Consider the following 13694-nt stretch of genomic DNA (forward strand, 5'->3'; position numbering starts at 1 on the left):
CTGGCGGCTCTGGCTGCTCCATGCAGACTGGCGGCTCTGGCTGCTCCATGCAGACTGGCGGCTCTGGCTGCTCCATGCACTGGCAGCTCTGGCTGCTCCATGCACTGGCAGCTCTGGCTGCTCCATGCACTGGCAGCTCTGGCTGCTCCATGCACTGGCAGCTCTGGCGGCTCCATGCAGACTGGCAGCTCTGGCGGCTCCATGCAGACTGGCAGCTCTGGCGGCTCCATGCAGACTGGCAGCTCTGGCGGCTCCATGCAGACTGGCAGCTCTGGCGGCTCCATGCAGACTGGCAGCTCTGGCGGCTCCTTGCAGACTGGCAGCTCTGGCGGCTCCTTGCAGACTGGCAGCTCTGGCGGCTCCTTGCAGACTGGCAGCTTTGGCAGCTCCTTGCAGACTGGCAGCTCCTTGCAGACTGGCAGCTCCTTGCAGACTGGCAGCTCCTTGCAGACTGGCAGCTCCTTGCAGACTGGCAGTTCTGGGCGGGAGACTCCGGCAGCGCTAAACAGGCGGGAGACTCCGGCAGCGCTGAAGAGGAGGAAGGCTCTGGCAGCGCTGGACAGGCGAGGCGCACTGTAGACCTGATGCGTGGTGCTGGCACTGGTGGTACTGGGCCGAGGACACGCACAGGAAGCCTGGTGCGGGGAGCTGCTACCGGAGGGCTGGGGTGTGGAGGTGGTACTGGGTAGACCGGACCGTGCAGGCGCACTGGAGCTCTTGAGCACAGAGCCTGCCCAACCTTACCTGGTTGAATGGTCCTGGTCACCCTGCCAGTGCGGCGAGGTGGAATAGCCAGCACTAGGCTATGCAGGCGAACCGGAGACACCGTGCGCAAGGCTGGTGCCATGTAAGCCGGCCCAAGGAGACGCACTGGGGACCAGATGCGTAGAGCCAGCTTCATGGCACTTGGCTCAACGCTCACTCTAGCCCGGCCGATACGCGGAGCTGGAATGTACCGCACCGGGCTATGCACCTGCACTGGAGACACCGTGCGCACCACAGCATAACACGGTGTCTGCCCGGTCTCTCTAGCCCCCCGGTAAGCACAGGGAGTTTGCGCAGGTCTCCTACCTGGCGTAGCCATACTCCCTGTTAGACCCCCTAAGAAATTTTGGGGGCTGACTCTCGGGCTTCCGTCCGCGCCGCTGTGCTTGCTTCGCCAACTCCATTCTCCGATAACCTTCCGCGCACTGCTCCATCGAATCCCAGGCGGGCTCCGGCACTCTCCCTGGGTCGACCGCCCACCTGTCTATCTCCTCCCAAGTCGTATAGTCCATACTCTTGCTGTCCATAACGTCCTCCCATGTCCTTTCCTCCTTTTGCTGCTGTTGCCCGTTACCACGCCGCTTGATCCTGTTGTGGTGGGTGATTCTGTAACGGCTTTCTTTGGGTGAAGTAGAGTCGGACCAAAATGCAACGTGGTTGTTATTCATGTTTTTTAATGAAGAAACCGAACATGAACAAACTAACAAAACAATAAACGTGAGAAAACCTAACAGCCTATCTAGTGACAACAAAACACAGAGACAGGAACACTAAGGACAATCACCCACAAAACACCCAAAGAATATGGCTGCCTAAATATGGTTCCCAATCAGAGACAACGATAAACACCTGCCTCTGATTGAGAACCACTTCAGACAGCCATAGACTTCACTAGAACACCCCACTAAGCTACAAACCCAACACACCACATACAAAAACCCATGCCACACCCTGGCCTGACCAAATAAATGAAAATAAACACAAAATACTTCGACCAGGGCGTGACAGAAGCCCCTTTCAATCATTTTCTTTTTTGGCTTTGTTGAAGTCCTGCTTTGTCATCCCCAGACAAGCTGAATGGTACCATCTCCTGGGGTAATAGATTCAACTGTTCAACACTTACAACTCAACGTTTAATACCATTCTGGAAAGTCTATAGATCCAGTGGTGACTTCATTAGGTACAACCCCCTATGCATCTGGAACAGCGTGAATTGAAACTGTTGATGAAACTGGGAAAGGAGATAGACTGTTGGAGTTATTAAGCCAGTCTGTACACGTTTTGGAACTTTTTGTTTCTAACCATTTTGAGCCTGTAATCGAACCCACAAATGCTGTTGCTCCAGATACTCAACTAGTCAAAATGACAGTTTTATTGCTTCTTTAATCAGTACAACAGTTTTCAGCTGTACTAACATAATTACAAAAGGGTTTTGTAATTATTAGCCTTTTAAAATAATTCATTTGGATTAGCTATTGGAACACAGGAGTGATGTGTCTGTCTCGGAGGACCTGTGCCCTAGGACCATGCCTCAGGACTACCTGGCATGATGACTCCTTGCTGTCCCCTGTCCACCTGGCCGTGCTGCTGCTCCAGTTTAAACTGTTCTGCCTGCGGCTATGGATCCCTGACCTCTTCACCAGACGTGCTACCTGTCCCAGACCTGCTGTTTTCAACTCTCTAGAGACAGCAGGAGCGGTAGAGATACTCTCAATGATCGGCAATGAAAATCCAACTGGTATTTACTCCTGAGGTGCTGACTTGTTGCACCCTCGACAACTACTGTGGTTATTATTATTTGACCATGCTGGTCATTTATGAACATTTGAACATCTTGGCCATGTTCTGTTATAATCTCCACCCAGCACAGCCAGAATAGGACTGGCCACCCCTCATAGCCTGGTTCCTCTCTAGGTTTCTTCCTTTTAGGCTGGGTTTCTGTACAGCACTTTGATAAATCAGCTGATGTAAGAAGGGCTATATAAATACATTTGATTTGATTTGATGGTTGCTGATAATGGGCCTCTGTACTGTACACCTATGTAGATATTCCATAAAGAAATCAGCCATTTCCAGCTACAATAGTCATTTACAACATTAACAATGTCTACACTGTATTCTGATCAATTTTATGTTCTTTTAATGGAATGTCCATGTTGATCCTCTTGGTTGTGTTGGTCCTCTTGATCCATCCACATGTCTTCTTTGTTAGTGAGGCCTGATCCCTTCATCCCGTAGTTTTTTCCTGTAATCTAATTTAATATGACTGAAGATGCAGAATTTTATGCCAGGCACCTTCCAATAGGGTATAACAGACTCGTTAGAACTTTGACCACACGCTCTCTAGACGGACTACATGCCCTCTATCAAATCAAAACTGGAATTGTTACTCAAAACAAAAGTTGTAAAAGTATGTTAGACATTTATAGAATAAATCACATACATTTTTATGTTTCTGTGACAATCAATTCGTTATTGATTTTTACAATTTTAAATGGCTTTTGGCGAATGTCTGTTGAATGTCCGAAAGTAAAACCAACTTTTCCTCTGAATTTTTCAGACCCTTTACTGTATAAGAAAGGTATGGTCATCACTTGTTGAATGTTGTGCAACAAAGTCAACATAAGACCGTAAAAATAAAGTTATTATTTTCTATTCTATACTAAACCTGGTCCAGAAACACAGAATCAATTTCAGATCTGGAATTGACAGTGGCCCAATTCAGTCCCAATCTTGAATCTAACCAGAGGAAAAGGTGAAGTCCGTATAGTCTGCTATAACGTTTCACAGGGAATAAAAACAATCCCCCGCTCAACCCGGCCAGGGTTTCAGGGGAAAGGCGATAACAAAAGGCCATTAACAGTTCGTTCAACCTTCACCTGGACACATGTAGAAGACAGAAGATAACAAAAGCCATCATCGAGACGAAGATAAAGGAGAGCGCAGCCTTGTGCGTCTTTTCGCGGTCAGCTGACAATTTATCCACCAATCATAAGTCGTATAGGGTTGAAAATCCATCCAATTGAAGCTGCGACTTGTACGTGAAAAAATAGGCTGCATATAACCTACCGACTGGAAACGTAGTTGCGCAGATTGCGATCGTCCGATGAAACTACAGCAGTAAGTAGCAGGCTACCCGTATCTACATATTGCGCTCATCTCCTTCTATTGACGTTGGATTGGATACTGATCTGGAGTTTACTATATTCTACAGGCTATCAATTTCACTGAGCCTTGTGCAATCTGTAAAAAAAATCAGTCAACAGGGCAGTCTTAGTCTATTTAGCCAACTGTGTTTTTAGTCCTTGACCAGGACTCTCGTTTCAATGACACATCATTGGAGGAAGGCGTCAGTAAGAGCCCCTGCGCTCGGTCTGAACATTATCACACGCATTGCTTGCGGTACGGTTTTGGGAACCAAAGGACCTTTCATATCAGCGAGAAACAATTTTCAAAAAGCATCAAGTTGACACACCTTGACAGGGGTCTTGTTCCCACGCGACCATCTCCACGTTATAGCGTGGAAGACCGAGGGACCGCTAATTTAACTGTCTAGTACGCGCCAAACACCTGCGTGTAACACAAAGAAGGCTGCCAGAAATGTGTTATCGCTGAGAAACACTTGACTGCAAAGCCGGTCAAAACAGTGTAGCCTACAGGGTGTGTATTATGATGTGATATGAAAGTAAAGTGCTTTATGTTTCTAGAACCGTATCGCAATTGTGAATCGATGCAGAGCCAGTCTACTTCTGAAAATAACGTACTGAATAAGTTCCTTGGACCTTTAACAAGTATGGGGAATGTTTAGGCTCCTAAATAGTAGGCCTACATATTGGGTTAGTTAGGCCTATGCTTGGCATGCAGAATTTACACTAGCCTGCTTTTGTTGCCCAATGTAAACAGACTGTTGTCTGGTTGATCCAAAAGATATACCCGGATTAGATTTAGGCATTTTTCACTGCAAGCTTTTGTTAAGAACAACCTTATCATTTCAAAAAATATAGATGCACACTTCTATAGAATCATTGTCGGTAAGATTGTTTTCACTAATCTTGGTAGAATGCATGCCAATCTTGCTTGTTATCCTCAGGAATTTGTTTGAAAATCCGAGCTCAAATGAATGGTAATCCGATTATACATCAACCTGCAACTGTACGTTCCAGCCACGATCCTATTGTTGTAAAATCATACGATTCGACAGGATTTTGGACAATATAAACCAATCATAAAACATTATATAGCCTCCTCACTGTTATTCTTATTGTGTTACTTTTTTATTTGAGTGTACTTGGTAAATATTTAGGGGCTTGTAAGTAAGCATTTCATGTTAAAGTCTACACTTGTTGTATTCGGAGCATTTGGACAATAAAGTTTGACCCGTCAGGACAGCCAGGGCTTTGTGAAAAGAAAACATGTTACATAAGAGTATGGCACCCTGCATTATATACATTAAATGTGTTTTCTTTTAAGACATGAAGGGCGACGTCACTCAAATGAACAGCAAAGGTCAGGTCCCTGTCCAGATGAACCCAAGCAGTCAAAGACAGGTAAGAGCATCAGTGCAATTGACATCTGGATGTTCCCGATGCATTTGTTGAACAAGTAAGACCGAGTCATAGACAGTCTCTTTCTAGCCTGGGTAGCAGTCTTGTTTAACGTTTCACTCCTTGTACTCTGTGTCAGGTGCGATTGTTTTGCAGGCTAAAAGGAGTGACCTATGCTACTTGACTGTACTTATCTGGATACGTGTCAGTACAGGTCTAACTTGTAGGACTGCATTTTATTCTATCCAGTGCAGAGGGAATATATACAGTTTATACACATGATGATGTGAGTTGAGGAAATAGTGATCATTGCAGAAGGTGACTTGAGAGAGTGAGCAATTGAAAAGTAAAGAGTTGTGAAGGCAACCTGACTGTTGGGTCATAGAGCAGATTTGTTTATATAAATATTGTTTTTCTCTTCCTATAGGAGGCCCCAGGAGGCCTTTTGGACTCGGTGATGAAAGCGGTCATCGTCATTGGATCTGGCCTCTTTGTCCTGGCAGCCTTTGGGAACTCCTTAACATGGTAATAACAACAAACATCCACTGTAGGGACAAGAGATGATTTCAGAACAAACATGAACCAATGCGATATTTACACTGTGAACACTGGAATAATATGAATTTGTTCCATTTTAGAGTAATAAGAACAATATTGAATTGTTATTGCAACCACAGATTTGTGGGACTAGTTGTAACCATAGCCTTTTCCCTGTGCCTCCCAGGCATCTGCAGAGGTTTTGGGGAGCATCAGGAGACTTCTGGCAAAACCAGTGGACCAAAGTACACCAGAGGTGGGAGGGACACGAGACAGCCTTGTTCTATGCCGGTAAGAGACAATGTAACTGGTGGGCTCTGAAGCCCGGTGTCCCGCTGGAAATAACATCCGACGTAAACTAAAGGAAGTATTATGTGCTGCACAAAGGAACAGGAAGAACTAGACTGTGGCGAGCAGCCCAGTACAACTCTCTCATGGAATTCCGATGTTCCACAGCTCTGATATCTGGGTGATATAATAAAGACAAACAACATAGCAAGTTCAGGCTTCTTTCTTCTTCTCCCCAGAATAGTGAAGTATATTTATGTTCCATCCATTATTAGGCACAAACATCTGTCTAGAGATGATGTCATGTGATTTGTAAAGGCTGGGTCTCAAATGGCACCCTATTCCCTACATACCGCCCTAGTCAAACGTAGTGCACTGTAAAGGCAAAATAGGGACCGTTTTGGCACTTCAGTCACCATCTTTGGTTTTATATCACTTTTGAGATGTTAATGTACTGATTGAGTGAAACCTGCTGAGCTGTTCTTAGATAATGTTAGGGCATGCTGTATCTTGCTGTATCTTGAATTAGTTCATGTGTACATGATGCGGTTGTTGTATTGCATGTAATGCATTGATTCTGGTTGTGCTGAACAGGGGCGATGTTTGTGCCTTTTGCGGCTTTCTGGGGGTCCAATCTTCTGCTCATGCTGGTTGATTACACTGGAATGCCCAACTTCATCACCCGTTACAGAATACAGGTGGACAAGAACAACCCGGTACAGTCAGTCTAATCCTGTTTTACACACCTGTATCTCATCATGACCTCCATTTATTACAGTAAACAGGAAGGGCTCTAATCAGGATCATCTTTATGAAAGCCTCACATTTCACTCTAGTGAAAGGAGTTGTGTGTGTGTGTGTGTGCTCTCACGTGCGCGAGTGTTTGTACTAGCATGTGTGTTGTGAAATTCAGTGTCATCATAAACAGGGCCAGGAGGTTCTCTCCTGTTCATGTTCAGGTCCCGTGGTCAGGAAAAACTCAGGTCTCTATGAATGGCATGTCCATCAGTCGATCGGACCAATGTCCTCTTACTGAGTTTGATGAACAGATGTTGTTTTACAGGACACTAGCGAGAGAACGACTGCCATTACTGAGGACCGCTGGTTACTTAGTGTTTACCCTGCCATCTCCTGCAATCTGTGGAAGATTAGATACTTAAGTGACATTGTGTTACTCAAAGTGCTTATCAGTCATAAACATTACCTGTTTATACAATATGCCAAATGCAGCTAGATATACTCACCAAATAATGTAGCCAGATATTGAAGAATTGCCCTGTGAGTTTCAAAGGTCAGTGATGATTTTTGAATGTGAGGGTGCAAAGCTCAGAAAACACGAGACCGGACTGAGGATAACTATACTTTGCCAACTGCACATAACCTCTTTCTCTGATTATAAAGCAGAGATCTGTTTACGTCGGCTCTACAGTGATGTATGTAGCGAGTGTTTGATTTGTACATTTGTGGATTTGTCATGGATACCATTCAAATTCTTTCAGACCGATGGACACAAATGACTATTGTCATGTGCTACATTGTGGTTTCCTAAGAAAGATTGATGGTGCCGGCTAGAGTAATTATATTCTAGGTACACAACGAACGAGGTCAAATTAGACCCCTCTTAAAAACTAGCAGACATTGAAAAACGTTGAAGTAAACAAAACAAGTTCAACTAAGTGAACAATAAACAAGAAGACTAATGATTGCAGAAATGGGTGATGATAATTGATTACTTGAAGGAAACGGAGACCTGACATTTGCCACTAAAACTGTCCCCATCCCCTAGGTTGACCCAGTGAAGCTGCGCCACGCGGTGAAGACGGTGGTCTTCAATCAGCTCTTCATCTCTGCTCCCATGGTGGTGGTGTGCTGGGCGGTTATGTTTTCTAGTGGGAATCCCTGCGGCCCAGAGCTGCCCACCTTCCACCGAGGCCTGTTGGAGATGGCCTTCTGCGCTGTGCTGGAGGAGCTTCTGTTCTACTACTCGCACAGGTAAGGACTGGGGGCAGCATGGTTTCTCATATACAATACAGTGCCTTGTCAGGAATAATTGATTTGTGTGGAAAATGCTGTACCCAAAGATAAGCGAACGATTACGACAAACAATAGACGGACATATGCATATGGGGAAACAGACACGCTCCTCTGAGAGGTTCCAAAGACAAGATACTCATGACAGTGCCTTCAGAGTGTATCCTTTGCCTTATTCCACATTGTGTTGTTGCTGCCTGAATTCAAAATGGAGGAAATGGCTGTTTTTTTCTCAACCATCTACACACATTACCCCTTCTTTTTTCTTTTTTTTACATTTTAGAAGATTTATTGAAAATGAAATACAGAATTATCTAATTTACTAAGTATTCACACCCCTGAGTCAATACTTTGTAGAATCCCATTTGGCAGTGATTACAGCTGTGAGTCTTTCTGGGTAAGTCTCTAAGAGCGATTGCAGCTGTGAGTCTTTCTGGGTAAGTCTCTAAGAGCGATTACAGCTGTGAGTCTTTCTGGGTAAGTCTCTAAGAGCGATTACAGCTGTGAGTCTTTCTGGGTAAGTCTCTAAGAGCTTTCATTTGCGGTCATTTGCCCATTTTAATATTTTCAAAATTCTTCAAGCTTTGTCAAATTGGTTGCTGATCATTGCTGGACAACCATTTAAGTCTTGCCATTGATTTTTAAGTAGATCTTGAAGTCAACTGTAACTCAGCCACTCAGGAACATTCAGTGTCTTCTTGGTAAGCAAACTCCAGTGTATATTTGGCCTTGTGTTTTAAGTTATTGTCCTACTGAAAGGTGAATTCAAAGCAGACTGAACTAGGGTTTCCTCTAGGATTTTGCCTGTGCTAAGCTCCATTCATTTTTTCTTTTTTAAATCCTGAAACTCCCCAGTCCTTAATGATTACAAGCATACCCATAACATTATGCAGCCACCACTATGCTTGAAAATATGAAGAGTGGAACACAGGAATGTGTTGTACTGGATTTGCCTCAAAAATAACACTTTGTATTCAGGCCAAAAAGTGAATTGCTTCTCCACATTTTTTGCAGGATTACTTTACTGCCTTGTTGCAAACAGGATGCATGTTTTTGAATATATATATATTATTATTATTTTATTTCATTTCTGTTAATTAGGTTAGAGTTGTGGAGTAACTACAATGTTGTTGATCCGTCCTCAGTTTTCTCCTATCACAGCCATTACACTGTTTTAACATCTCTGAGCGGTTTCTTTCCTCTTTGGCAACTGAGTTAGGAAGGACACCTATATCCTTGTAGTGACTGGGTGTATTGATACACCATTCAAAGTGTAATTAATAACTTTACCATGCTCAAAGGGATATTCAGTGTCTGCTTTGTCTTGTTTTACCCATCTACCATTCTTGGTGAGGCATTGGAAAACCTCCCTGGTCTTTGTGGTTGAATCTGTGTTTGAAATTCAGTGCTCGACTGAGGGACCTTACAGATAATTGTGTGTGTGGGGTACAGAGTTGAGGTAGTCATTCAAAAATAATTTTAAACACTATTATTGCACACAGATGAGTCCATGCAACTTATGTGACTTGTTAAGCAAATGTTTACTCCTGAACTTATTTTGGCTTGTCATAACAAAGGGGTCGAATACTTGGTGACTTAAGACATTTCAGCTTTTCAATAATAAAAAAAAATTACATTGAAAAACATCCCACTTTCACATTACCAGGTATTGTGTGTAGGCCAGTGACCCCCAAAAAGCTATCTTTAATACATTTTTAAATTCAAGCTGTAACACAACAAATGTGGGGAAAAGTCAAAGGGTGTGCATATTTTCTTTAGGTACCGTATATTCTCATCCTTATCTCTGTTCGCTCTCCAGCTGCCTCCAAGTGCCTGGGCCCTGGTCAAAACATAAGCCATCTTGCAAGGCCAGAGTGAACCAGGGATTAGACATCTCTATCACGTTAAAGTGCCGATAGCTGAATTTCAGCCTTTATCCCCAGAAATATCACTTAGGGTATTAAATGCTTTCTAAGTGCTGTTTTTTTGTGACCCCCATCACCAGAGAGGGGTCAACCTCTGGTTTAATAGGCAGCTGGAATTTATCAGCCTGTAGAAGGTACACTTACCATTTTTACATTTTAGTGCTTTGTTGGCTATCCACTAAGTAAAGGGACAACATGAACATGTTGCATTATCACATAACATATGGAACGACAAAAAGGATTATGTTTTGTGCTAGAATGTTACAAGCACATTCAATGCTGTGGCAAAGAATTTATACTGAACGCAACATGCAACAATTTCAACGATTTTACTGAGTTACAGTTCATGTAAGGAAATCTGTCAATTGAAATGAATTCATTAGGCCCTAATCTATAGATTTCACATCACTGGGCAAGGGCACAGCCATGGGTGGGCCTGGGAGGGCATAGGCCCACCCACTGGGGAGCCAGGCCCAGCCAATCAGAATGAGTTTTACAGACAGAAATACTCCTCAGCTTCTTCAGCTGTCCGGGTGGTTGGTCTCAGACGATCCTGCAGGTGAAGAAGCCAGATGTGGAGGTCCTGGGCTGGCGTGGTTACACATGGTCTGGGGTCGTGAGGCCAGTTGGACGTACTGACAAATTCTCTAAAATGACATTGCAGGCAGCTTATGGTAGAGATATGAACATTCAATTCTCTGGCAACAGCTCTCGTACATTCCTGCAGTCAGCATGCCAATTGCACGTTCCCTCAACTTGAGACATCTGTGGCATTGTGTTGTGTGACAAAACTGCACATTTTAGTGTATTTTGTCTCCAGCACAAGGTGCACCTGTGTAATGACCATGCTGTTTAATCAGCTTCCTGATATGCCAAACCTGTCAGGTGGATGGATTATCTTGGCAAAGTAGGGATGTAAACAAATTTGTGCACAAAATGTGAGAGAAATAATACTTTTTGTGCATATGGAACATTTCCCAGATCTTTTATTTCAGCTCATGAAACATGGGACCAACATTTTACATGTTGCCTTTTATATTTTTGGTCAGAGAGCTGAGAGTGAAAATACAACTCACCCTGACAGTATCTTCGACCGTCTGACAACTCTCTGACATTTAACTTGTGATCCCTTCCCTGCCAGGCTGTTTCACCATCCTGCCCTCTACAAGCATTTCCACAAGCAGCACCATGAGTGGACGGCTCCCATCGGAGTGGTCTCTCTCTACGCCCATCCTCTGGAGCACGTGGTGAGCACTTTATGCCTACCACTCTTCTTTCTTTCTCTCTCTCAAAGTCAAACTAGGGGACCGTAGCTTGAAACACTGCATTGTGGATAATCTTGTAAGCAGATAATTTCTAACCATATTTCTAAACAATGTAAAACCATGTTGCTGATGGTCCTGCCCCACCCCCAGCTGTCCAACATGCTGCCTGCCCTGATCGGCCCTGTTATCCTGGGTTCCCACCTGGTCACAACCACCCTGTGGTACGCTCTGGCTCTGGTCAGCACCACCATCTCCCACTGTGGCTACCACCTCCCCTTCCTGCCCTCCCCCGAGTTCCACGACTACCACCACCTCAAGTGAGTCCTGTCTTATGCAAGATAGACTTGCGTCCCAAATGGCACCCTATTCCCTTTGTAACACACTACTTTTTAACAGAGCCCTATGGGACTTTGTTAAAAGTAGTGCACTATAAAGGGCATAGGGTGCCATTTGGGACATACCAGAATTACTTAATTTTCCCAGAGGGGACTTTGGTATGTTAACTGATATAGGGCACACTGTTCTTGGCATATTCATTTTATTACTGTGAATCCCTGTCCAGTTCTTTGTTTGTACTTTGGACTTGGTTGACTCTGCCGGCCAAGTATGGTAATAGCTCCTCCACATATCTCTTCTGAAGGCTAGGTGGAATTTTTCTGTAATATTGCTTATGCTTGTTAAATCTAATCCTTCCCGATCCGAAAAGGGGAGTTGATACGTGCAAAAGAGTGGGGGTTGGTTTGGGATTTGTCACATGGACAAGTTAGCCTGCCTGAAACACAGCGAGTCTGTGGCTTTAGCCAGGCAATGTACATGTCAAATTCAAAGGAGGAAACGTTAAGAACAGCACACTGTTTTATTTTGTAGTAATTATGTCCCCTACCCTCCATCTCTGCAGGTTCAACCAGAACTTTGGAGTCCTGGGGGTTCTGGACAGGCTACACGGGACCGACGCCAACTTCAGGAAGACCAAGGCTTACGAGCGTCACACCCTGCTGCTCAGCCTCACCCCTCTGACCGAGAGCATCCCAGACCCCCCCAAGAAGGTCCAGTGATTCTACCCCGTCACTTCTGACCTCCACCTACATCCCAATAATCTCTCCTTACTCCTGTAGTGTGCACTCGTCCATACGGTTAAAATCATTGGATTGGTGTAAACATGAGCTAGAGGAAAATCTATGATCAAGTGCACAGAGAAAGGAGAGATTATAGAGATGCAATCAGTATTCCCATCCTCAAGTCTGGCACTGGGCTGGCTCCTCTCCCACTGTTCCTTTCTAATCTTGGTAGTCGAGACAGTGGAGTTCTTATTAAAGGTAGAGTCAGCAAAATGACGTTGCACGAGCAGCAACGCAGATGTTGTGATGAGCAAGATGCAAGACTTTGCTCTCACAGTCACACACGCTATCTGCACATGTGCACAGGCTTGCTTCACGCTCTTACAACGTGGTAGCCGCGGGACAAAAAAACGGGAGAAGTTTAGCCTCGTGCTCCAACGCTCTTAGTTGTTGCGGAAGTTGACCCAATATGCTGTTTACTTTTGTGCATCTACATCCTATCCCTGACTCTAGCACCTCATTACACTGAAAACACATGGTGGTAATTTACTTATTTTTACCTACATGATCAGAAGACTTTTGTTTCATCTTGTTATAACGTTCCTAGCAGTAGCACTTTCTACCTTTTCAGTCTAACCTTGTTCTCCGCTGTTAAGTATAAACTTTGCAGCTTGGAGATAAGGACGGGACATACCGCTTTTTAATTATAAATACTACATTTTATAATCTGATTGTTGGACGGCACTTTATTACTGTAATTGGCACACATATTAAAGATGCAGTTCTTTGAGTGATTCCTGTGTAACTGGAGAAAAACGTACTAATATAAGGTGATTACAGTATGCTTATTGTTAGTAAGTTTGTGGATTTTGGTCTATGGAAAACCATACAATCAACTTTGTCACCATTTGTATGATCTGTATTGATTGAATGATAAATTGGTCCTTAAAGGGTTGTGCTCTGTAGAGTCTGACTCCTGGGTTGAGATTTGGGAGTCAGTATAGATTTTTACATGACCCGTAATTCATAAACTGTGCCATTGTTGCAGAATAAAACCTTAACAAAAAACAAACATCTCATTTGTTTCAAAGCTTTGACACAATCAGCATTCATCGTCACACCTGTAAATTCTCTTTTTTACACCAATTCTCTCATAATCCGTAGTCTGCTACAGTATTCATCCATCCATCATCCATCAGTGATGTGACTGATCCAGAAAGCAGAATTACATTTTAAGTCATTTAACAGAAGCTCTTATCCAGAGCGATTCGAGTTAAGTGC

At 44.0% G+C, this 13694-nt stretch overlaps 1 protein-coding gene across 2 annotated transcripts; it reads left to right on the forward strand.

Annotated features, from left to right (window-relative positions):
• The first annotated feature begins 3706 nt into the window (after positions 1-3706).
• On the forward strand, positions 3707-13485 carry LOC110515922 (fatty acid hydroxylase domain-containing protein 2). Of its 2 annotated transcripts, none has more exons than XM_036950046.1 (9): positions 3707-3885; positions 5236-5312; positions 5737-5834; positions 6034-6137; positions 6729-6850; positions 7921-8126; positions 11232-11337; positions 11506-11672; positions 12254-13485. In XM_036950046.1, exons 2-9 carry the CDS (start codon positions 5238-5240, stop codon positions 12408-12410), a joined length of 1035 nt encoding a protein of 344 aa, XP_036805941.1. In that variant the 5' UTR covers positions 3707-3885; positions 5236-5237; the 3' UTR covers positions 12411-13485. The 2 variants fall into 2 exon arrangements, with proteins under 2 accessions (XP_036805941.1, XP_036805943.1); XM_036950048.1 differs by lacking the exon at positions 3707-3885 and adding an exon at positions 4289-4425.
• The last annotated feature ends 209 nt before the right edge of the window (positions 13486-13694 follow it).

Source organism: Oncorhynchus mykiss, chromosome 2 (assembly GCF_013265735.2).
Source record: "Oncorhynchus mykiss isolate Arlee chromosome 2, USDA_OmykA_1.1, whole genome shotgun sequence".
Classification (NCBI taxonomy): Eukaryota; Metazoa; Chordata; class Actinopteri; order Salmoniformes; family Salmonidae; genus Oncorhynchus; species Oncorhynchus mykiss.

Excerpts from the sequence above, each read along its gene's own strand:
- LOC110515922 (XM_036950046.1), top strand. The coding sequence starts at position 5,238 with ATGAAGGGCGACGTCACTCAAATGAACAGCAAAGGTCAGGTCCCTGTC. Across the intron at positions 11,338-11,505 it reads CCCATCCTCTGGAGCACGTG|CTGTCCAACATGCTGCCTGC; the intron begins GTGAGCACTTTA and ends CCCCACCCCCAG. Across the intron at positions 11,673-12,253 it reads CACGACTACCACCACCTCAA|GTTCAACCAGAACTTTGGAG; the intron begins GTGAGTCCTGTC and ends CCATCTCTGCAG.